General features: G+C 41.7%; 1 protein-coding gene across 1 annotated transcript in view; it reads left to right on the top strand.

Moving 5' to 3' along the window:
• The window catches only part of ANTXR1 (anthrax toxin receptor 1), a 218443-nt gene that overhangs the window by 41630 nt on the left and 152779 nt on the right, over window positions 1–24034 (top strand). The window contains exons 4-8 of the mRNA XM_015571469.1: window positions 12489–12570; window positions 13148–13181; window positions 14611–14690; window positions 17225–17293; window positions 18653–18733. Of these exons, the coding sequence (XP_015426955.1) occupies window positions 12489–12570; window positions 13148–13181; window positions 14611–14690; window positions 17225–17293; window positions 18653–18733 (346 nt within the window). The remainder of the gene's footprint in view (window positions 1–12488; window positions 12571–13147; window positions 13182–14610; window positions 14691–17224; window positions 17294–18652; window positions 18734–24034) is intronic.

The following is a 24034-nucleotide window of genomic DNA, read 5'->3' as shown; positions in this document are numbered from 1 at the left end:
GGATTGAAACCTAGATATTCTGACACCAAAGGCCATCCTCTAAGTTAAAAAATATTAAAATGAAATAACACATATTGGCACATTGGTACATGGAACACCTATGTTTATAAATAAATATTACACAGATAGATAGATAGATAGATAGATAGATAGATAGATGTCTATGTATATTAGATAGGTTTCCTTTATCTTTGTGTATAGCACAGTGCCCTATGCCTACTTTGGACACCACAGATATAATAGAAACCATGCAGGGTTTGTGCCAGGACCAGTCTGGGTTCCAGTCTGGGCTCCACATTACTGCACTCCCCTGAATCTGTTTTTTCATATGTACGACCAAGATAGTAATGCCAATCATACGGTGGCATTGGGACACTTTTGTTAATTATCGCATAAAAAGTGCCCAGCAGAGACCCTGGCACAGCATAGAGACTCCGGAAATGTTGCCTCCCTTCCTCACCTACTATCTCTCATGTGGAAAATACATTTAAAGGCTAAAAGTTGACAGAGCAAGGTTCAAAAATATTCTTCTCTGGATGAAGCCAGCAAGGCAAACTGCAGAAGTAGCCAACAGAACCAAAAATTGGTAGGTAGAGTTCTGAAGCTACCCAGCCAAAACTAATAGATTTTCTGTGACCCAAACAAAATCATTTCCACAATTGGCCAACATCAGGTGGGTTCACACATGTCCCTCACCTAACTCAACCCCAGGGTGGATTTGAATCTTAGATTTAACGCTGCCTCTTCATGAACTGCAGGTTTAGCCTTTGCTTCTCACCCTCAACGATTTTTTTAATTAACAATTATTTGCATGCAACAAAAGTGTACAAAGGATAATGAGCAGTTATTATCCACCACAATGCTACTGAAATAAAATTTACAGATATTAACATGCCCTGTATATACTCCCCTTTCTCTTTTCGCATCAGAGGCAATCACTATCCTGAATTTTGAGTTTATCATTTTAATGGATGTTGTATATTTTTATACAACTGTGACCAATACAGTATATATTTTTCATATTAGATTTTATCATTAATGGTCATATTGTATTTTTCTTGAACTTGCTTTTTTATGCTAAACATTATGTTTCTGAGACTTTTTCTACATAGATACATGTAGCTGCATTTGATTCATTTAAATTATTGTGCATTGGGTATTCTATTATAATAATGTACCATCATATACTTATTTGTTCTCTTATTCATACAGTTAGTTTGCTTCTAATTTCTTTGCTGTTATAAACAAGGCTCCAATGAACATTCTTGTACCTGTCTCCTGAGGGAGTAAGAAGCAAGAATTTCTTTATGTTAATTCTAGGGATTGAATTGCTAGGTCTTACAATATGTGAATATGTAACTTCATTGGGCGTGATTTAGTTATTCTCCAAAGGGGCTGCACCAATTTATACTCCCACTAGTGGTTTATCAGAGTTGTCATTGCCTGACGTTCTCCCAGTGTCTTGTATGATTCCCAACACTTCTTCTCAGACTGTGTCCACATATGACTTGTGGGCTGGATTATTTGGTACGGACCTAGTGTATATCTATCTACTCCCACCTGCAGCCCAATATTGCTCCAAAGGCTGGTAGGGAAGTCTTTTGGAGAGAACTGCCAGCCTATACTAAAATGGTGTAATCTGACCAAAACAGATCATCTGCCCTAGGGCTATCCACTTTCTGCTTTCATCTAAGATAATGGGTCCACAGTCTCTGTTCACGGGACTTGGCAGAGTGCCACTCTATCCTATGCCCCTCCAAACACTCATTGTGGTCAGTAGTACTGAGCTCACCTATATGAACCTGAACATTTTATATGTCATCAGCTCCAGGAGAGACCCAGTCCCTACTGAACTAAGAAGAGCATGAAACTGAAGGTTCTTAGGGGGGGGGGGGGGGAGGGGGGAGAGCTATAAATTTAGGCAACCCTGGCTATAGAACCCACTTTCTACCACTTCCATCTCCTGCAAAATATGGTTCAACTGGGGGAAAATGTTAGTGATGGGGAATATCTTACAGGAATTTGTTTCAGAAGCCAAGTGGTGCTGTAGGAAATGCATGGTGAAAACCACTGTACAAATGAGTAACCAATCAAAATATAGTTGTATAAAGAGGAGTTTGGACAAATTAATCACATTGTCCTTTATGCCAGCTTAGGATGCAACCTTTGGAAATTACTTGATGGGCTCCTCTTCATGAAGTTCAGTTACTGGTTTGCACTTGACCCCGTGTCACATGGTGAACTACTCCTATCTTCCAAGTGGCCTCTCCACTTCCCAGCTGATACCCACGTTCTGTTTCTACTCTCCCTTTGGTCCCCATATACAATCTGATGCACCATTCTGAGCTGGAAGGGAGCTGGTAGATCTTAACAGTTCAGGCCTTCATTTTATACTTGAGAACTCTGAAGTTGAAATCCCTAGGAAGTGGCAGGACTAGAATTAAATTCCAAGTCTCTCTTCCTCCAAAGTCCATGAGCCATTGAATGGCACTGAAGTCTTGGAAAGAAAGAGATTACCTAGAAGAAAAAGCCTACACAGAAATATGAGGAAGAACAACAGATGAGGAAGTTGGAAAGAATATCCTGTAATGGAAATCAAAAGAAGAAAAGCATTTTAAATTGAGGGACAGGTTAACTGTGTCTGTTACCATAAGGCTTTGAGTACTGAATCCAGAGAAGTGACTATGGATTGGCAATGGGGAGATCACTGGTGACCTTGGCAAAAGCAGATTCAGCAGGGTTGTGGAGACAAAAGGCAGAGCAGAATAGGTTAAAAGGTGAAGGATTTCAATTTTAAAATGAAAGGTAGAGACATTTTTGGCCCTTTGTCTCACAAAGAGCACCCCAAACCAAGAGACTGTGAAACAAAACCACAGAGCCCATTATTGAGGACTCTAAGAAATAGTCCAACCACAAAGCACTGTATCTGGGGAGAGGAAGAAGACATCAGAGTGGGAAATAATGTAAGCAGTGTGGAGAGGAGTCAGATACAGTCTTGCAGAAGAAGGTAAGAGAAGCCTTCCAGAACCTCAGAAAGCTCAACAACTGAAGGTACAGATACTGTAAAAGTCAACGAAGGACTACTTGATAAAAACTGGAATATTGTTTACAAGTTTATCTGGGGAGGGTATTCAACCTTCAGAACCACCCATCTCCACTATGTTCGGAAAACTACCCTTTCTGTAGTATATTCTCTGGCAAAATTAAATAAGAGTGGTTTTACAGCGGACACCAGACATGGGAGTTTATGGAGACATCTGCATAATAAACATTGTGACTTTCAGCTCTCCTCCTTGTCAATTCCAGACCGAACACCCAAGGAAAGAGTTTGAAAACTAATTGTCTATAGAAACAAATATCTCTGAGAGGGAAAAAGTTATATATGCTCCACAAAAAAGCTTGTGGACAAAAGCTGGTCATCAACCAATTAGCATGTTCCTACATGCATTCAGAGCTTCTAACAAATCTTATAATCTCGCTCATTCACTATGAAAGATAGCCAAAGATCACTCCACATTTGAAGAACTTCTCCACCAGGAAAGACAGTGGGGTGCAAAAGTGAGTACTCTTTCAAGAAGTTGTGTAATGAAGAGGAACACAAATAACTTGGTCAATAGCTGGAGGGAGATATGGGGTCAGAGAGGATTAATTTCTTTTTTATATATATATTTTTATTGATTTTTCACAGAGAGGAAGGGAGAGAGATAGAGAGTTAGAAACATCAATGAGAGAGAAACATCAATTAGCTGCCTCCTGCACACTCCCCACTGGGGATGTGCCCGCAACCCAGGTACATGCCCTTGACCGGAATCGAACCCGGGACCCTTCAGTCCACAGGCCGATGCTCTATCCATTGAGCCAAACCGGTTTCGGCGAGGATTAATTTTTTTAAGGTGAGAGATACTTGAGTAGCTATATATATAAAAAGCTAATATGCAAAGTGTCCCCACGGGAGTTCAACCAGGAGTTCTATCACTCACTATGACGTGTGCTGACCAACAGAGGGTGGCGTGAAACAAAAGAAGGCCCTGGCAGAGAGCCTGCAGCTGGGAAAGGGAGGCCCCAGCTGGCAGCCAGAAGGGAGGCCCGATGGACCCTGATCTCTGGCCAGGCCTAGGGACCATATCTGTGCACGGATTTCGTGCACTCGGCTTCTAGTATTTATATGCCAGTCGTCAGTCAGTAGCATTTTCTTCCTGATTTGAGACAAATGTGTAGTTACAAACATTTAGAGAAAGACTTTACAGTATGCCTGCTTCTAGTTAGGATGTAAAAAACCTTCATTTCCATGGTCAACCAGAAAAGTCCAGGCAAAATAAAATTCATATGTTTCTATGGGGCTAGTAGACAGAGGAAGCACTGATGAACTGAATTACAGAGAAACGAGCTGTTTAGAGCTGAGCAGAGATCTTTAGAAGCTTCCATTCTTGGGGTGGATGCCTGGTCTGGGTATGGGCAGTTGGAAAAGTAGGTCAGCCTTCAGCAGAGACTCTGCAGAGAGGAGGAAAAGCCAGCTGAACATAGGACAACAATGTGTGCCAGAGGGATGGATTATGTGAAAGATCCCCGAATGAAAAAGAAATCTATCAGCGTTGCAATTCTTCTGCCTCACCCATACCTCTTTTCTGCATTGTTCCAAGAAATTAACATGGGAGAAGTTGCTGAAAAGTAGAGAGAAATTGCATAATCTTGTGAATTCTTGTGTTGCTTGGATTCTGGATTCCTGCCAAGGTTAAACCTAAAGGTCAAGCAAAAATCTATGAAGCTGTATTTAACCACCTCCCAGCTCAAACACTGAACAGACCACAAGGGTAGGACAGGCAAAAGGCTGGGAGTTGGGTTAATAACAGGAAACACACTCTAATTACAGCTGTGGCCCAGCCCAAGCTCAGTCTAACTTAAGGAGGATCTAAATAATCAGTCCCTCATGATAAAAAGCTTACACTCTGCAATAAGTAAGTAAAACAAATCAATATTACACCTAAGTCTCCACTGCTTTGTTTCCTACATAATGTCTGAAATACAAATTAAGTGACTATAAAACATGGGAAAAGGCAGGAAAATGTGACTCATAATCAAGAAAAACACGGCAATGGAAGCAAACCATGGATGACTCAATTATTGGAAGTAGCAGACAGAGAGTTTAAAGCAACTATTATAGACTTTTTAAAGAATTTAACAACAACAAAAAAGGTGAATATAATGTAGGAAGACATGGGAAATCAGAAAAAAAAAATCTCAAAGAACCAAGTGAAAACTGGAACTGAAAAATACAATATCAGCAGAAAGGGGATTAATGAACTTAAAAACAAGTTAATAGAAATTACCTAAACTGAAAGAGAGAAATGGAAAAGACCGGGAGGTGGGGAGTATGAACCAGTTCTATAATTTGTGGGATAATATCAAGTGGTCAAATGTAAGTGTAATTGGAATATCAAACATGGTGTTCCACACAGAGATCCAAGAAGCTCAAAGAATTCCAAGCAGGACAAATACAATGAAAATATCATCTAAGTACATCTTAGTAATTTCTGAAAAGCGGAATAAAGAGATCATCTTAAAACCAGTCAGATGGGAAGGAGAAAAGTTATATTACAAACAAAGGAACAATGATGAATATCACTTATTTTTCACGAGAAAAAAAACCCAAAACAAAACATGCAGACTAGAAAATAAAAGATTAATATCTTTGGGAAACAAAGTCAACTTAGAACTTTATATCCAGTGAAAATATCCTTAAAACTGTAGGCAAGATGAAAACACTTTCAGAGAAGGGAGAAAAAAACCCTAAGGGAATCATCACCGATAAATCTGCACTACAAGAAAATAAATGCTAAAGGAAAATAAATCCTCAGGCTGAAGGAAAATGATACCAGGTATAAACTAGATCTACAAAAAAAAAAAAAAAGGAAGAGTCACAGAAATGATAGTCATTTCCTGATTCTCATAAAAAGACAAATAACACTGTTTTGGAGTTTACTACATACATAGAAGTAAAATATATGGCAGCCATAGCACAAAGGATGAGAAAGGATTATGGGGAAGTATAATATTAAAACTTTTTTCCATTATATGAGAAGTGTTATAATACAGTAAATCCTCGATTTTGCAGACTTTGATTTAACACACTTCAAATTTAATGGACAAAATTTCTGGTCTGTATGTCATATGTGAAAATTAACACCCTGTTAATTTTTCAAAATGCTTGTAACCAAGATTTGTTTATAATTAAATTAATGGGTTATTTTTTATTAATTCACTGCTATTTTTAGCATATTTTAGCAAATACACCATATGTTGGAAAAAAACACTAGTAATTTCATCAACATAAATAAATATTACATACCTACAACTATAGTCTACATATTTAAATCCAAGAGTCATCACTCATAAACAATGTTTGGCAAATGATTAGCACGTGATCACACTGCATTGCACCAGGAAATTGGTTTTCTGTCCCTTGGCATGACTTTCTGCAGCAGTTTTAACAGTGTGCTAAGCCACACCCAATTTGTGTGCATTTGTAACTTGTGGTGATGGGTGAATGTATGCATTTACTAAACCTATTCAGTATAAATTTAACATTCCTCTAACACATCTAGAAAACTTTTCTGTGTAATTAAACTTTTCATACATATTTAATTTTAATTACACAGATGTGTCTGAATAAGTAAAAACAGGTAAGCTAATTTGTCAATTTTTTAATGTACGCATTTGAAAAACCAACTTTATTATATAACAGATCTTCGGCTCTGACGAATTAGTTCGTTATAGTGAGGTTTTACTGTATTAACTTATGGTAGACTATGATAAAATAAGGATGAATATTGTAATCTATAAAGGTATTGCTAATATGGACCCAAAGAGAGGATGTTACTATCGATCCTACAGTTAAAATATCATAAAGGGATATTATAAATAACTTTATAGGAATAAATTTAACAATTAAAAAGGAAATGAATAAATATCTTTGCATGTTACTGTATATAAATTATACCTCACTTAATAATGTATAGAGCCCTGGGTGAGTGGCTGAGTTGGTTGGAGCATCATCCCATACACCAAAAGGTTGCGAGGTTGATTCCCAGTCAGGGCACATACCAAGGTTTGGGGTTCAACCACTGGTTGGGGCACTTATGGGAGGCAACCGCTCAATGTTTCTCACATCAATGTTTCACTCTCTCTCCCTTCTTCTTTTTCTAAAATTAATAAACATATTCTCAGGTGAGAATACAAACATATTTTCAGGTGAGAATATATATAATGATCATTGGTTCAATATGTACCTTCATGTCTTTAATCATGTTGGCCTATTCTTAGGAAAAAGGCCAAGGAGGCTGATTTACATACATTATAAACAAATGATTATAGTCGGTTGTGGAATTTCATGACTCCAAAAGTAGCAGCAGCAGCATGACTTTAATCAATCTACATTTTTGTTTGGTTCACTTCATGTTTTGGGGAGGCAACACCAGAGTCCTAGGCCATCTGGAAATGCAAATGCAGCATTAGTGGTAATAAGCAGTGTTGTGTGTTTACTGTATAAGTTGAGGCTGCAAAGGCAACAACTGCAGGGCTTTTGGGGAAAGTCCAATTCCACAGGAGCTCTTTGATGGCAGGCAAGAAGTCAACAATGCAAAGCTGATGTTGGGTTATTTGAGGGGGGTGGTTTTTATAGACTGAAAATGTGGTGGACATTGCATAACCCCAAGGAGGATTTTGCAGTAGGAGCATCACTGGGATACTTGGGATAAGTGATTATTGAAGTGCTTCTTGATGTGCTTATGTGTGTTCGTCCTTTCATCAGCAAATATGAAAATGTTGCAAGACAGCTGGAATCCCAAAAAGTAATCTTCATGAAGTGTAGAAAAACTCCCAGGGCCAACTAAAAGTCCAGCAGACACCATCCCACTTCTCCCCACCCCCCGTCCCTACAAACCAGACTAGTGCTGGGTGCACAATGCATGATCAAATAGTTGTGGAAAAGAATGGATGGATTAATGAATGTGCCCAAACCGGAATCATTCATTCAACAGCATACAACCTACTCTAGGCCCATACTTAAGTGCTGCAGGGGTTGGAAAAGGAATACAAGACATGTGTCCTGAGAACCCTTAACATCTAAGTAAGAACACTGGCAGACATGTGAAACCACCAAGGAAAACAGGAGACTCTTAATAGCAGCCTGTCTTCCTAGGATTCCCAGCCTCTCTTATTTCCCAGGAAGATAACATTTCATTTGGTAAAAACCAAGTCTTCAGAGAGGTTCTTATCGCCCCCTTTAACAGATCTCTCTCCCAATTTCTTTCATTTCTAAGAGAGCATTAAAAAATGGACCTTTATTAATAGTTTTATTGTCCCAGAATTTAAATGGACCCACCATTCCCATGAAGCCATCTGTTCCATTTGCTTTGATGTTGTGGGTGCTTAGAGACAGGGCAGGGCGCAGGGTGGTGGGGCATAAGTCATTCGGTCTTTGGAGAAGTAAGGGTGGTATCTGGGAGGTTGTGATCACTGCTTGGGATAGTGAATTTATCTTGCCAGACACAAAGCATCAAGGATAAGGACAGTTTCCAAACCAGCCTTTGCTTGTTCTGCTACCAAAAATATAGAAAGCTCAAGAAAATACTTGTAAAGAAAAGGAAATAGGCTTAGAGGAAACACCCCAGTTCCCAGACTTCATTTGGCAGGGAAAGAAGACAGTGAAGCCAAGGAGCCTTTTCCATTCCCCTAATATGCCTTTTTTAACCTCTTTTTCAAGCTGCAGTTTTAACACACTATTCCAATTTTAGTGTTACCAATATAGCCCAGTCCATGGCCAAAGAGTAAGACCACAATATTTTTTTTCACATTTACTTTTAATGTCCAATCTCCTACCCCCTAAGTGTCAGAAACTAGCTCCCCCTTCCCCATAGTGTCCCCCAGTGATTCTGAAGGTTCCATGGTACCACTGCTGTGTGCTCAAGAGCAAACCCTGATTTTCCTACCCCAGCCTCACCCTCATACTACCTGGTCCTTGCCATGACCCTCATGAAATTGCCAACCATTATGCCGAAACCGGTTTGGCTCAGTGGATAGAGCGTCGGCCTGTGGACTGAAAGGTCCCAGGTTCGATTCCGGTCAAGGGCATATACCTGGGTTGCGGGCACATCTCCAGTAGGAGATGTACAGGAGGCGGCTGATCGATGTTTCTCTCTCATCGATGTTTCTAACTCTCTATCTCTCTCCCTTCCTCTCTGTAAAAAATCAATAAAATATATTTTTTAAAAAAAATTGCCAACCATTAAGGACAAAGCTGCTCTTGGCCAGATGGCTGCCAGGGCCTCCCTCTGCCCTCCCAATGGTGGCCTTGGTGGAGGACACTGCTCTAATCTTTGCCCTTCCTTCCACACCACCAATATATGCCTTTTTTCATTACTAAACAACAAGGGTTGAAATTAAATTATGCCTTTTGGTGGGATTTATTGAAATGCTTGGGTAATGTAAAGGAGTACAACACAGAGAATGGTTTAGAACCAACTCATGGGCACACACCTAAAGTCCATTACCAGGTCAGTCCCTGCCTGGCCTCCCTCCACATGCCAAGTGAAGCTAATCCCTGCCCCCAAGGTTGACCTCTTCACGGGATGATTAAAGTGGAGACATCTGTTCCCTCCGCTCACCTCTTCAGTAAATATTTGTTGAATATCTAGAATGTTCCAGGAACTGTAGTAGATGTAGAAGATATAGTGGAGACCAAACCAGACATGGCTCAGTTCTCAAGGGGTTTAAAGTCCAAAACGGGGGGGGAGGGGGGGGCGGGGGGGGAACCTAAACAAATAATTACACAATCAAATGTTATAAAATGTCCCACGTGCTATGAAGCAAAAGTTTGGGGTTCCGTGAGCAAATTTAATTGAGGGAGCCAATTTGAACTGGGGAAGTCTAACAAGGCTATTTGGAGCTATTGACATTTAAGTTGGGACTGAAGGCTGGGGAAGAATTTGCCTGGTGCAGAGCTAGGCAAAAAGTCTCCCCAGCCCATGGCCAGCAAGGACTGCAGGTGGGAAGGGTCTGTTGGAGAGGAACTTAGGAGAGCCCATGGGGCTCCAGTGCAGAGAGGGGAGTGGCGTGGTGCCCATGCCGCTGTCCCGGAGGCACAGGAGCCATCATGTAGGCACTCGAAGGCCAGGGCAAGGATTTGGGGTTTATCCCAAGTGTAATTGTCTGCTATTGAAGGGTTTTGAGCAGGGGAGTGAGTAGCATGTTTTGATCAATATTTTAGAAACATTCCGGCAGCCATGTGGAGAATGAATGCAAAAGGGGCAAGAGGGCAGTCGAAAGCTAGCCAGTGACTTTCCCAGTGGTCTAAGCCAGAGATGATAGTGGCTCAGACCGTGGCATTGGCAGAGGAGATAGAGAAGTTTCATGATAGGTTTAGAGTAGAACCAATGGAATTTGATGATAGATTATGTAGGGAAGCGTAAAGAGAGAGGAGAGCCAAGGTAGAGGGTCAAGGAAGGGTTCCAGTTTTTTGACTTGCACGACTGGGCATGTGGTCTGACATTTGGGCACTGATGAGACGATGAAACAATAGTCAGTACATTTCCCAGCATCTGAACTACCTGGACTTCACTATCTCACCTGCGAAGCATCAGTAGCCTAGGCCAGGGGCCAGCTCAGGTTAACCCCTTTTCGGTTTGTCTTTTAAACCCTCCAACCTCAGCCATGGCTACTCCATTATATCAGTTTTAACAAACGGTTAATTTTGCATTAGACTTCCTCCCAAGCAATTGCCGGAATAGACCAGCAATAAATGTCATTCATTCACTCAAAAGAGAGACAGTTGTCATGGTTATTAAGAACAGGGTCTCTAGGTTCTAATCCTACCTCCGTCTTACAGGGCTTTGGGAAAGTTCCTCAGCCTCTCTGTGACCCAGTTTCCTTCTGTGTGGAATGGAAATAACAGTGTTATCTATTAAAAAGAGCTATTTTTAATAAGGCAGAAGTGAATTATTGTGTGTGGTGTATTTCGAATAGAGCTTGGCACACTTTAAGTACTCGGATGGTGTTAGAAATTGCTAATGCTCTTCAGTAATTCAAGTGTTACTGAAAACTTCCCACTTCTCCAGCACTGCTGTGTGCTAGCAGGCTGCTTGGCAGAATAGAACGCCTTTTTAAGTCAGACAGGTTTGAATTGAAGTCTCTGATCTTCTATCTAATCTCTAAACCCCACTTGTCTCACCTATCATGTGCGGTCAATATTACCCACCTTGCATGGGTATTGTGAGGATGAAAACAAACCTTTGAGTAGGACCTTATACATAGTAGATGCCTAATAAATGTTAGGTTCTTTGCCTACTCAAAAGAAGCTTCCCTTCCTCATTTAAATAGTGCACCTCCACCCTCTGTCACTAAAGAGGTCCCAGTGAGAAGAAGGTAATTTCAAACTTTCCATAGGCTTACAGTTTATGAATAAGGCTAATGTTTTTTCAGAAATCACACTTTCTTGCCCTTTCGTTACAGTGTGGGGCTATTTAGAAGACAGGAACATATCTTACATCCCAGAGAGAATGGTCCACAAAGATTCCATTTGATCCCCAGACCATTCATGTTTCCCACTTTCAGTCAGACCCTTTCCTAATGCCCTAACCCACTTCCTCTTCCTGCCCCAGGGCCACCTCCAGCAACCAGAGTAAGAAAACACAGGCCTCAGCCACAGAAAACACTCTCCGTTGTCCTGGAAAGCAGAGATTGCCTAGACTTTTGTTTTCAAAGCTGACTACACGGTTTCCTTTGGCCCAACTCTGCGGGTGGCAGAGTTCACGCCTGACGCTTGCCCCTCCCACCTGTGGTCCTTGTGGTGGCCTTGCCCTGGTTTCTTGGTACCCGCCTCTTTCAGGTTCACAAGAGCCATTTGCATGTTGACATAAAGGTGCTGAAGTTGCTGTGTGTCCCCTCAGGAGCAGTTGCATTTTAAGGCTCATTTCCAATGTAGAATGAAAACTTTGTCCATTTAAAGAAATAGAAGCCCTTCCTGGGTAGCTCAGTTGGATAGAGTGTCATTCCCATAGCCAAGGTTGCAGGTTGATCCCTGGTCAGGACACATTCAGGAACCAATCAGTAAATGCATAACTAGGGGAAACGATGGAACAACAACTCTCTTTCTCTCTCTCTCTCTCTCTCTCTCTCTCTCTCTCTCTCTCTCTCTCTCTCCATTCCTCTCTCTTTAAAATTAATAATAATTAATAAAAGAAATGGAAGACTTTCTTGAGCAGATGGAGGATATTCCTGAAGGAGGATCTTTAAAATCTCACTCATCCTATGCTATGGCTGAAGGCTGACCCCAAATGGGTGATGTACTACACAGACTCTACCCCTGACAGGCTTTTGGGGGACCATTGGGGCAGTATAGACTATCCACAGAGATAAGAAAAAGACTAATGCGCATGTACACAGCACAGTAAAAAATGCTCTAATAGGACTAATAGAGTGTCTTTGGATTTCAGAGAACAGATTCGTCAAGGCCTCGAGGAATTGCAGAAGGTCCTGCCAGGAGGAGATACTTACATGCATGAAGGATTTCAAAGGGTAATTTTATAACAATTTTCAACTCCAAATGTAAAGTGTGACACGGAACACCCACCTAAGGATGGTGGTGATGAGGCACATGCATTGAAGGAATGAATAACACCCAATGGCAAGAGAGTAAGAAAATTCCCCCATAAACTTAGACGCTGATAACACTATCCAAAAGAATAGGGACATTTCCTTGCTCCTTCCCTGACACTGGTGAAAGGTTTGTTGGCTGATGCTTGGCTGCCAGGAGTCACGCCACATGCAAGTGCTCCCATTCCCACGGTCACCTCTTCTACATGTTGCTTCGGTGATTGAGACAGAATGTCAGTGACGTCAATCTTGAAGAGAACAAATCCCAGTCTATGCAAAGTAAGACATCGATCCATGTTCACAAGTGTATTGGTTACATGTCAGGGTGACTTTAGATGAAGGTGACCCATGGATATCTGTGTGAAGCGTGGGTGGGTCACATGAAGAATCAAGACTGGGCCATGACTGTGTACCCAACACCAGAGCCCACTGCCCAATGTTGGATTTGGAGGAGCAGACAGTGGCTGTCTGTCTAATGGCTCTTTCATGTGTTTTCCAGGCCAGCGAGCAGATTTATTATGAAAACAGTCAAGGTAAGACTATCTGGTGAACTACCATGATGAGCTAGTTAACTTTTTTCTGTGTTTACTTCTGGAAAAGTGCCTCTTGTTTCAAAAGACATATTTGATATTGCCTAGAGTCCTTGGACACACACTTCAGCACGAATTAGGAATGCTTAGAAAGATGATACGTGCCAGGCCTAATACTACTATCCTGTTGATGGCAAGAAAAGCGATATGAAAGTAATTAGATCCCATTATGGGCCACAGTCTGCAATGTCTGGGAACAGTTTTGCATGTTGAACTCATTAAATTAGTAAATACTTGGATGGGTTAGTAAAGTCTTGGATTTTTATGTCAACTGTAATTTTCATGTCTTCTCTGGGCTCCAAGCCCCTTCGCCCCTTCATTACTGTGGTTGGATATGGTGTTAAGATTAAGATACCAGTTCAGTTTGAAATTTCCTTTATTTAAATGAAAAAAAAAGGCAAAAAATTTTACTTAATAGAGTGCCTACCACATAGAACTAATATTTATTATTATTATTATTTTGGCTATTATTACAATTACGATAGTGTCTTTTATGAATAGCCTTTCTTTACTTGAGGCAAATCTCTTTTAAAAGATTCAGTATTGCATTGGGGATTTTTCCCCTAGGCCTGTAGAGATGTCCACTTCTGATTTCACTCGAAACTACAACAAATAAAACAGATCCAACATCAACACCAACACTTGTTAGTGTATTTCAACCATCAGCAATGTTACTAAGATGCCTAACAATTACTGGAAGAACTCTAGTAGGTTTTGCCAACTGCTGTGATTCAGTCAGCTTGTAAATCACAATGACCAGGACTCTGCCCAGCTCTTCAAGGGCTGGTGCTTGTGTCAGCTACAGCCTCTGAGAAGGACTCCTGAACAGCCCAGGTGGTAGAGCTGGTCCCCAGAAATAAGAGTCACTGGAGTTATTCCTAGCTCAGTCCAGAAAGCATTTCACCAGATTTAGCCACTGTTTTTTTGTTTGTTTGTTTGTTTTATATTTTATTGATTTTTTTTTACAGAGAGGAAGGGAGAGAAATAGAGAGTTAGAAACATCGATCAGCTGCCTCCTGCACATCTCCTACTGGGGATGTGCCCGCAACCCAGGTACATGCCCTTGACCAGAATCGAACCTGGGACCTTTCAGTCCGCAGGCTGACGCTCTATCCACTGAGCCAAACCGGTTTCGGCAAGCCATTGTTTTAAGATAAGACTGAGAAACCCAGAAACAAAGCCTATTCCCTCTAGAGTCTGTCTCGGCACTCTTCTTCATGTTGGAATTGCTCCCAGTGCCAAAAGAGAAGTTGCTGATTCTCAAGATATTGACCTCGGGTGGTTGAGCTTAGAGGAGACAGCCTCTCGGGGCTGAGAGAGGGTCCCCTTGGTGTGGCAGGATGGACTGAGCGGTCTGTGTTGTGTTGAGCAGGATACAGGACAGCCAGCGTCATCATTGCTCTGACTGATGGAGAACTCCATGAAGATCTCTTTTACTATTCAGAGAGGGAGGTAAGCGACAGTCCGGCCTGTGTCTGTCTAAACAGACATGGAAAAGGGCTTCTTCCTTCTGAGGTGGGCTGCAATCTTTCTACTTGGCCAAAATGATAGTTACTCTTGATTTAAAAAAAAACTCCTGGATAAAATCGTGTCTTATACATTTAAAAAATAATAATTTGTTTTTTAAAGTGAATTTTCATGTCATATACACAATAGATATTTTTCCTCTTTAAAATATTTCTATATTACTCTCTGTTTGGGAGGGGTAAAATATATCTAGCATAATTTTATTGAAAGCACTGTATTGATCTAGCACTTTTGAAACACTATCATTTTTAACAAAAATCATTTTTTTTCTGAAATTTGCCTCATATTTTCTACTAAAAACCGGAGAGGAAAGAATTACTTGACATATGTAAGAGCCAATCTTGGCAGAATGGATTAGTCATTGAGATTCTCACTCTATAAACCAAAGTTGAATATTAATTAGAGGCAAAGTAAATTGTAATCTCTCCTTTGATATTTCTTTTTTCCTTTTATTTGTGTTCTCATAAAATACTCCTCAAAGCAAGTGAACGAATGCTCTTTAAATGAAACTTTCAGTTTGCATAAAGAGATTCAGAAAAGGGAATTTATTGAAAAATTAAAAAGTAGTCATTTATATTTAAGAAAGCCTTTCCTTTCAAGTTGTAGATGTGAGAGCTAGATGTGTAAGTGGCCCAAGGAACCCAGTTAACCATGGGAATGTATTAAAGCCTCATTAGTGACAAAGCCTTATTCAGGCCAAGTTAGAAAGCAACACAATTAGGCAGTGAGGGAGGGAGGTTCTGGCCTCCCAGGGAGGAGTTAATAAGAACATTACACTTACCTCAAGCTCTGGACTATGATTTAATTTAAATTTAGCTTCCTTAGTGAGCAAGAAGTATATATTCATCCATTCATTCATTCATTCATTCACTCACTCAGTGTTAAGTGAGACAGTAGCTGCCCTCATGGGCCTCACCATGTAACCATGTTCAGCTTGTTGAAGCCTCTGCTGGCAAAGGGCATGATCAGATTATGTAGGTGAGCACTTTTGCTCACCTACAGTGGGAACCACACTGGGATAATTCACAATGGGAGACACACAGTAAATATGACAGGCACTCCCTTGAGCATTTGGGAAAGGATATAATTCCTATTCTCTAAAGTCGACACTATGTAATGGGAATGCAGAATGTCTTATCTGGGTGCCACACAACAGTCAAATGAAGTAAAAACCCTAATAAGGAAATAACTGAATATAAAATAAATAATAGTTGTCAGATGATTAAAATAGTGGTTAGTAGAAAAGAATTTTAGGTATGGCACATACAGACTTGGAAAAATAGTTGGAGTGCCAATACCAATAGAAAGGGAGTTTCTGAAAAAGAAAGATAAAATTCAAGATATATAACGAAAATGAACCTTCCCATTTTTGATAATTCTATATAAAGTCCAACTGGAGGAAAAGTGTCACAGAAGTTGTTGCAGATAAGGCTGGGGCTATATTGTGTCTAAAAGTTTGTTTTATCCTGAAAGCCTCAAGAAATATTTCTAACATGAAGGAAAAAAAGATGTGTTTCTGTCCCTTCTAAAATTCAATATTAGTCACAAGTGGGTTTGCATACTAACAGAGTGGGGGAAAGAACACAACTCAAATCAATATGCACATATTGAGCACCTAATATATCTTTACTATTGATTGTTTAGTAAGCACCTACTGTATATACTAAGGATTTCCAATTATTATTTTCTGTTCTGAAATGCAGAAGAACTTTGAAATCCATTATCAGAGCCTTTCACAAATCAAATATAAAAATCAAGCCAAAACCTGGATGTTGTTTTTTATGTTGCCTTCTCCATACTTAATTGTTAAAAAAAGGTCATGGGTTCACCTACTCAAATATGGACCATAATTCCCATCCATAAAACCAATGTGTTCTATGGCGATGAAATGGCTTTATTTCTAAAGGGGACTGACATTTATGAGCATCTGCATCGTCCTAGACCTTGCGTGAGGAGCTCTGCACTTATTATCTCATTTAATCCCCGGCACACTTTCTAGAGCAAAGCCAAGTGGCAATCCCAGGTATACCAGATTCCAAAGGCCACATCCTTTCCATTATACCATGCTGCCATCACAGAGGAAGAAAAAGTATGCCAAAAAAATTCATCAGAGAAATAGAAAAGATAATCATTTCCCCAGATTATTTCATACGACTTACCCTAGCCTACAGTTTCCTTTTCTTCTCCTTGTCTTTCAAAGACTCTATTTATGTGGTTTTCTCCTCACTTCCCATTAGACTAATCACTTCCCTCATGTCCATAATGCATTAGGTTAGAGTGGGGCATTCACTGGAGTATAAGCTTTGTGAGGACAGGGATTACCTTCTCCATTGTGGCATTTGACATACAGTAAGTAGGTGCTCAGTAAATGCCTGATCATTGCAGTTAGTCTGACTAATCCAGAAGGAGTATGTTTGCCCCTGCTTCTCTCTCTAATGCCTTTTCTCTCTTTGCCCCAGGCGAACAGATCCCGAGACCTTGGTGCAATTGTTTACTGTGTCGGGGTAAAGGATTTCAACGAAACACAGGTATACGCTTGGTTGTCCTCCAGTTTGGGAGCGTACCAAGTTTGTGAATGATTCAGTGCAGAGGCTGCCGCAGCAACATAATGGAGTATTTTTCCAGAAATGCTAATAAGCAGGAAGGGAATTATTGGATGAGTAAGGAATGTAAAGCCATTTGCTGGTGCACGTGGGGGCCTTTAACACAGACCATCCAGGCAGCATCTTTTTTGGTAGACGCTGAACAGCGAAGGTGTCAAAATAGACCTGAATTAACTTGGAAAACTTGTTGTTTTTATTTAATGTGATGAATCTTTTTTTTAAATGGCAAACATCCCTTTCTTCCATTAAATATGCAGTGTGTTTTCAATACCAAAAAAGGAAATAATTAGCAAGTGGGGAAAAAAATATGTACACGTATGTATAAGCAAATTGTGAAAATTTGCTAACAACCTAAATGAACGTTACTCAGTGTAGTTTGTAATTTCTTTTTGTTTTAATAACATGGGAAAGCGCTCATGATATGTGAAGTAAATAAATTAGGATTGCAGAATATTGGGAATAGTGTGCGTCCAGTGTTTAAATAAATATGTGTATATTGCCTAGAAAAACTATGAAAGACAATATATATCAAGTTAACAATAATAGAAATGTGATGGATGGAAGGATGAATGGATGAATCCATGGATTATAAGTAACTTTTTATAAACGTATTTTAACTCTCCTGGGTTTTCTGAAATTTCCCAATGACACTGTGGTGCTTGTGCAATCAGTAAACTTCCTGGCACCGACTGTGACTGTGGCAATTGCAGAAAAGTGCGAAGATGGGGGGTTGGGGGGGATAGTAAAGCTCACCGAGCAGCTTCTCCTTTCTCCAGTCCTCGGCTCCTTAAAGCAGGAGCAGCCAAACCATGGCCGGGGGCCTTTCCTCAGTGAGCAGGTTGGGTGAAGATAAGGGTCCCCCATTCACTGGCCTTCCTCAACACCAAAGCTTGAATTTATTTGCAAAGTTGCTCTCAAAGGAAATGAGTTTGTTTGGTTCGAAAACAGTTGCCAACAGAAATTTGGGTGAATGGGAGAGAAATGAGCCCGTGGTCTGCCCCCAGATCCATAAATACACCGACCCAGGCCAAATGTTCATCTACTGGGCAGTCTTACCTCTGCTCCCAAGGAGAGAAGTATTACAGCAAATGTAAGAGCTGGCGCCAACCCCCCGGGCTCGCTCCAGGGAGGCCGCTGGTAAACTCATTATTACTGAGGGCTTTTCAGTGAGGCCCCTGAGCCCAGTCAAAGCCTCTCGAGTTCCTCTGGTTCTAAAAGTGGATGGAGTCCCCTAAACCCAGTGGCTTTCCTGCGTCCTCCATGTGTGTTTGTGTTTGTTCTCAGCTGGCCCGGATTGCGGACAGTAAGGATCACGTGTTTCCTGTAAATGACGGCTTTCAGGCTCTGCAAGGCATCATCCACTCGGTGAGTAGAGCACCTCCTTTGCGACTGGACATTCGAGCCCTTTCTGCCCCTGATCTGTTGTAAATACCCCGATCCCATCCTTCCGAGGCTGGCGTTTTCCTGCTTGAGGGAACATTCCTTTGCAGCTCTTCCTATCGGTCATCTCCCACTTCTGCCTCCTGCCTTTCACACCTGTTTCTTTCTTCATTCTCTGTGCCCATTCTACCCTACAGTGGGAACGTCGACATGGAGGGGAACCCTGCTCTGGCAGCCGGGGACCCAGGCTGCCCCCAGACTGTGGCTGATGGTGCGCAGTTACAGGCCTCCGTTTTCCCAGCCATAAGTGAACACAAACTGTTTTCAGAGAATCTGCAGGTTCACCTGGTCTCACCGGCCATGGGAAGCACTCTCAACCAGTGGTTCTCTACCGTGGCTGACCATTGAAATCACCTAGCGCAGCATTGTTTAAGATCATCCCAGATAATTTTAATAGAACCACTGCTTGAGACCTATAATCCCCAAATATTAAGGCTTCCGTGTTCTCCAGGGTTTGTACAATACCACCTTTCCATCCCAACCTGGATTTCCACCACCCTTTCCTGTCAGGAAATAGGACTCTGGCTTCCAGGGCCTCTCCTTTCCTCCTTCCATACACGGGCCAGGCCCTCGGTCTACCTGGCATATTGGATGCCACTGGTCTCTAAAGCCTCAGCCAGAGGTCAGTGTGTGTGCTGCTCCTGTAATGAAGGCCGGAGACACTGCAGCCTCTGCCTTTAAGTTTGAGGACCAGATAGACAGCCAGTGGTTTCTCCAGGTGGATCTCACCAGGCTCCAGCCTCAGGGTTTAGGATGTAAATTCAGAGCTCAGAGAATCACTGTCTTCTTAGATGGCAAGGAAGTCTTGACACAGAGGTGATTAGCCACAGGGTCAGGACTCGCCCCACTCCCCAAGACTGACCTAGGAAACCTCCAGCATGGATGTGTCTTCATGCTCCCTCCTCCTCCCTCCAGGGTGTGATAGGGACTCCATCAGAATGAGAAGTGAGGACTTTGGAGTTGGTCAGCTCAGAGTTTAAATGCTGGCCCAGCAAGTCACCCTTATAGATCCTTAGATGAGTTATTTCACTTACTTTCTTATTTGTTTAAGGGATTGATGATAAGACATATCATAGACTTGTTGAAAGATTGCAGAAGATAACACTGATGAAAATACTTAACAATTGGTTCTCAAGGTATATGAATTATTTCCTCTTCCATGTCCCTTCACTATCATATGAGAGACATTAATGTCAGATTCCCCCATTCCTCTAGATTTTCTTGATTATATATATATCCTATATAATAAAAGGCTAATATGCAAATCGACTGAATGACAGAACGACTGGTTGCTATGATTCTCCCTAAACACCAGGGGGCAGACGGTCAACACAGGAGCTGCCCCCTGGTAGTCAGTGCACTCCCACAGGGGGAGTGCTGCTCAGCCAGAAGCCGGGCTGACGGCTGGCGAGCACAGTGGCGGTGGCAGGAGCCTCTCCCGCCTCCACAGCACCACAGCAGCACTAAGAATGTCCACCAGCCATCAGTCAGACATCCCCCAAGGGCTCCCGGACTGTGAGAGGATGCAGGCTGGGCTGAGGGATGCCCCCCCCCGACCCCGCCCAAACTGCACAAATTTGGTGCACTGGCCCTCCAATATATATATATATTGGAGGCCCAGTGCACGGGATTTGTGCACTGGTGGGGGCATGGCTTGCAGGGAGCAGCCTCTCACCCTGGTCAGCCAACCTGCTGTGGATATGCCATCTGAGTGGCTGTTCCTGCTGTGGGAGCCCTGCTTATCCCAGTCAGCCGAGTGGCACTCTCACTGTGAGAGTGCACTGACCACCAGGAGGCAGCTCCTGTGTTGAGCACCTGCCCCCTGGTGTCAGGGCTCATCATAGCGACTGGCGAAGCGGTTGTTGTGGTTGTTCTGCCGTTCAGTCGCTAGGCTTCTATTAATTATATAGGATCACCTGAGAATCTTGTTTAAATACTCCCAGGCCCCATTCTAAAGGGCTACTTTTGTAGTCAGTATAGGATAGAGCCTGGAATCTGCATCTTTTGAATCTTTACTTTTAAATAAATGCCTCAGATGTACTTTCAGAGCATTGATACATGAGACCTTAAGTTTTCAGGTTTGTGAAAAATAATCTCTCCTCGGGCTGGGCATTCCTATCTTAAGCATGCACATATGACAGCCATCTCCTTCCAGATGTGTTTGTTTGCAAGGAACAGAAACTCACTCAAACTCCCTTAACCAGAAAGTGGAAATAATTGAAAGAATAAAAGAGTATCAGTTCCAATTATGGATCCCCAGGTGAGGGGCCCCTGCTGTAAATAATTTCTGGGGTCAGGGTGGCATCCTTGACAATATAAACAACAAGAACTGCAATAACCATATAAAACAACATCCAAATGGTGCAAGACAGGATGAACAGCAGGACTTGAGTCTGACCATGAATCCTTTGGAAACCCAGAGGTGGATGATTCTGGGCTGGAACCTTCATGAGAAAGCAGGGTAGACTTGAGCCCCTGAACCACCAGGGAAGGGTGATGGGTAGCACCAGAGAAGAGATGATGTGACCTCAGCCCAGAGCAATGCATTTTCCAAGGACAATAATAATTGCCTGTCTGTCTGGTGGGAGAGTTTGGGTAAAGGAGTCAGGAGTATGGGACATAAGCCAAGACATTGGGTTGAAACTAGATTGACAAGAGCCTTGAAGAGGCTTTAACTTCAACTTAGAGGGTGTAAGCCCTGAAACATTTTGAATGTCTAACAAGTGATGTTTAAGAAGAGAATCTGATGGCAGTGGGTATCTAGATGGGAGACTGGGGGCAGCCAGAGGCGGGAGCTCTATCATGAGGCTACTGCAGAAGTCCTGCCCCCAGATGGCTGGGTTCTGAATAGGGACATGTGCCTACATCATTCAAGAGTTGGTTCCTCCCCAAGTTCTTTGGATTATTTTTGTTATATAATAACAATTATAATTTTTATTTGCATAAATCACTGTTGTCCTTAAATATTTCAACCTAACAACTCACCCAAGCTCAACTTGAGCCAGGATGTTTATAAAGCTCTTCTCGCCCCCACGTGGAAATGACGCCAAAGATTTTTAAGAACTTTTAGCAAAAAATGTCTCCCCAAAAGGGAAAAAGAATAATAATTTGAGACTCCAAACTTTTAGCTGAATGATAGCATTCTTAGGGGCGTTTATCTGGGAGTTATGCTAGTGGTTTCGATCCTTCCAATACATGAAACCTGTATTTATGGTAGCTGTTAATTTGTTTGCTTGGACAGAGAAACAGGGACAAGCGCAGCAGGGCTCATCTTTCTCAAGTCAGACAGAAATAATTATGGCCTAAAAGTGGGCTATTTTTAAGAATTAGGTTCATTTATCCTTGTGGGTACTGAAAAGAAAGTTCTCGTTTCCCCCCCATCTAAAGCTTCTAATGCAGCTTGTGCCCATGGAGGCTGCTTGGTGGCTGATTGTTTTCTCATAATAAAATAGGAATGGGCTTAATTATCCAAAATAAGAGCAGGGCAGCTTGCAATAAGCTCAAGTGGTTTATAAAGGTCTCTGCCCAGAATGACCTTATTTTTAAGAAGCAGGGGCTAGTATTTATTTACTCATCAAGTACTTATTGAAAACCTCTTATGGTGGACTCTGGCCAGTCAATTACAAGTAAAGCAGACAGAGAGACTCTACCCTAGTGGAGATTATCATCTAGAGCAGTGGTTCTCAGCCTTCTGGCCCTTTAAATACAGTTCCTCATGTTGTGACCCAACCATCAAATTATTTTCGTTGCTACTTCATAACTGTAATGTTGCTACTGTTATGGATCATACTGTAAATGTCTGATATGCAGGATGGTCTTAGGCGACCCCTGTGAAAGGGTCATTCGACCCCCCCCAAAGGGATTGTGACCCACAGGTTGAGAACTCCTGATCTAGAGGGAGGGACGCATAAAAACAAGCAAATCAATATGTATTATTAAAATTGTGATATGTGGTATGAAAGAAATAACATACCACAGTTCTGAGATTAAGAGTGAAGGGGGTGACAAAGAATCTGGGCTCTTTTGAAGAGATGACCTGAAGGAAGAAATGGAACTATTCATTGAAGAGCATGAATAGAATATTCTTGGCAGAGCAAAGCCCTAGGATGACGCACAGCAGAATGTAAGAAGGGCGGTACTTATGGTGGAGAATGGCCGAAGATGAAGTGAAGAAACAAGCAGAGGTTAAATCATAGGGAGCCTTGAAGGCCACGGTGTTTTACTGTAGGGACTGTGGGAAACTGTAGTCAGACACAGTCTGACAATAGAACAATCACGCTTGAAATTAAAGCTCCCAGAGACCATGAGACATTCATATACCCTTTAGATAACAAATAAGTACACACTGTAAAGAGGAACAAAAATCATTAGGATTTATTGAGCATCTTCTGTGCACCAACTCCTCTGCTAGGCACTTCAAAAACCCCTCTCTGAAGAAGGATTCATTATCCCCATTGTGCAGGTGAAGATACTGAGATGCAAGCGGTTTGGATAAACTGCCCTAAGTCTGCCTGCCATAATGGTAGAATGGGGAATTTGAACCCAGGTCTAGCTGCAGAGATCCTGCTCTTTCCACAATACTTGGGCTGTGAATGTCTGAGGAAATGGAAAACTGCTACTGAATCCTAGAGCCAGGATTCATCAAGTCCCGGATCCTCTGCCTCCTCAGTCTGACTCCTGTTTTGGTCTTTTTGCTGTCCCTCAACTCTCTCTACTTTAAGGGAGAAGTCTTCATGTGTCAGATTTGTATAATGTGTTACTTTTCAAAGTGCTCTCACCTGTTTTTCATTTTAGTCTCTCATTGGAGGGACAAAGGGAAAGACAGAAAGAAATCAACAGCTGTAGATAACTGATTTGGGAACCAAATATTGTTCTTTCATCCCATTTAATATTACCTCATTTAAAAATCATAACAACCCTGTGAAGGAAATACTCTTATTCCCATATTATAAGTGAAGGAACTGAAGCTCCAACATCCTACTCAAGGGCATATAGCTCTAACGTGGAGGATGGGGTTGGAACTCAATTGCATGACCCAAGAGTCTGTGCCCTCTCCCACCTCATTTCCTTAGGAAGGTAAAAATAAGAAATGCCACCATTTTTTGAGTTCTCATGTGCTAGATACCAGGCAAATCATTTTACACAATCATCAGATTCTCATGACCATGATTTAATGTAGATATTGTGACTCCCTCTACAGAAGCAGATAGTCTAAAGGACAGAGAG

This window comes from Myotis davidii, unplaced genomic scaffold, assembly GCF_000327345.1.
Source record: "Myotis davidii unplaced genomic scaffold, ASM32734v1 scaffold247, whole genome shotgun sequence".
In the NCBI taxonomy this organism is placed as follows: Eukaryota; Metazoa; Chordata; class Mammalia; order Chiroptera; family Vespertilionidae; genus Myotis; species Myotis davidii.
Note: the sequence above shows the minus strand (reverse complement) of the source record. Positions and strands in the feature narration are given on the sequence as shown.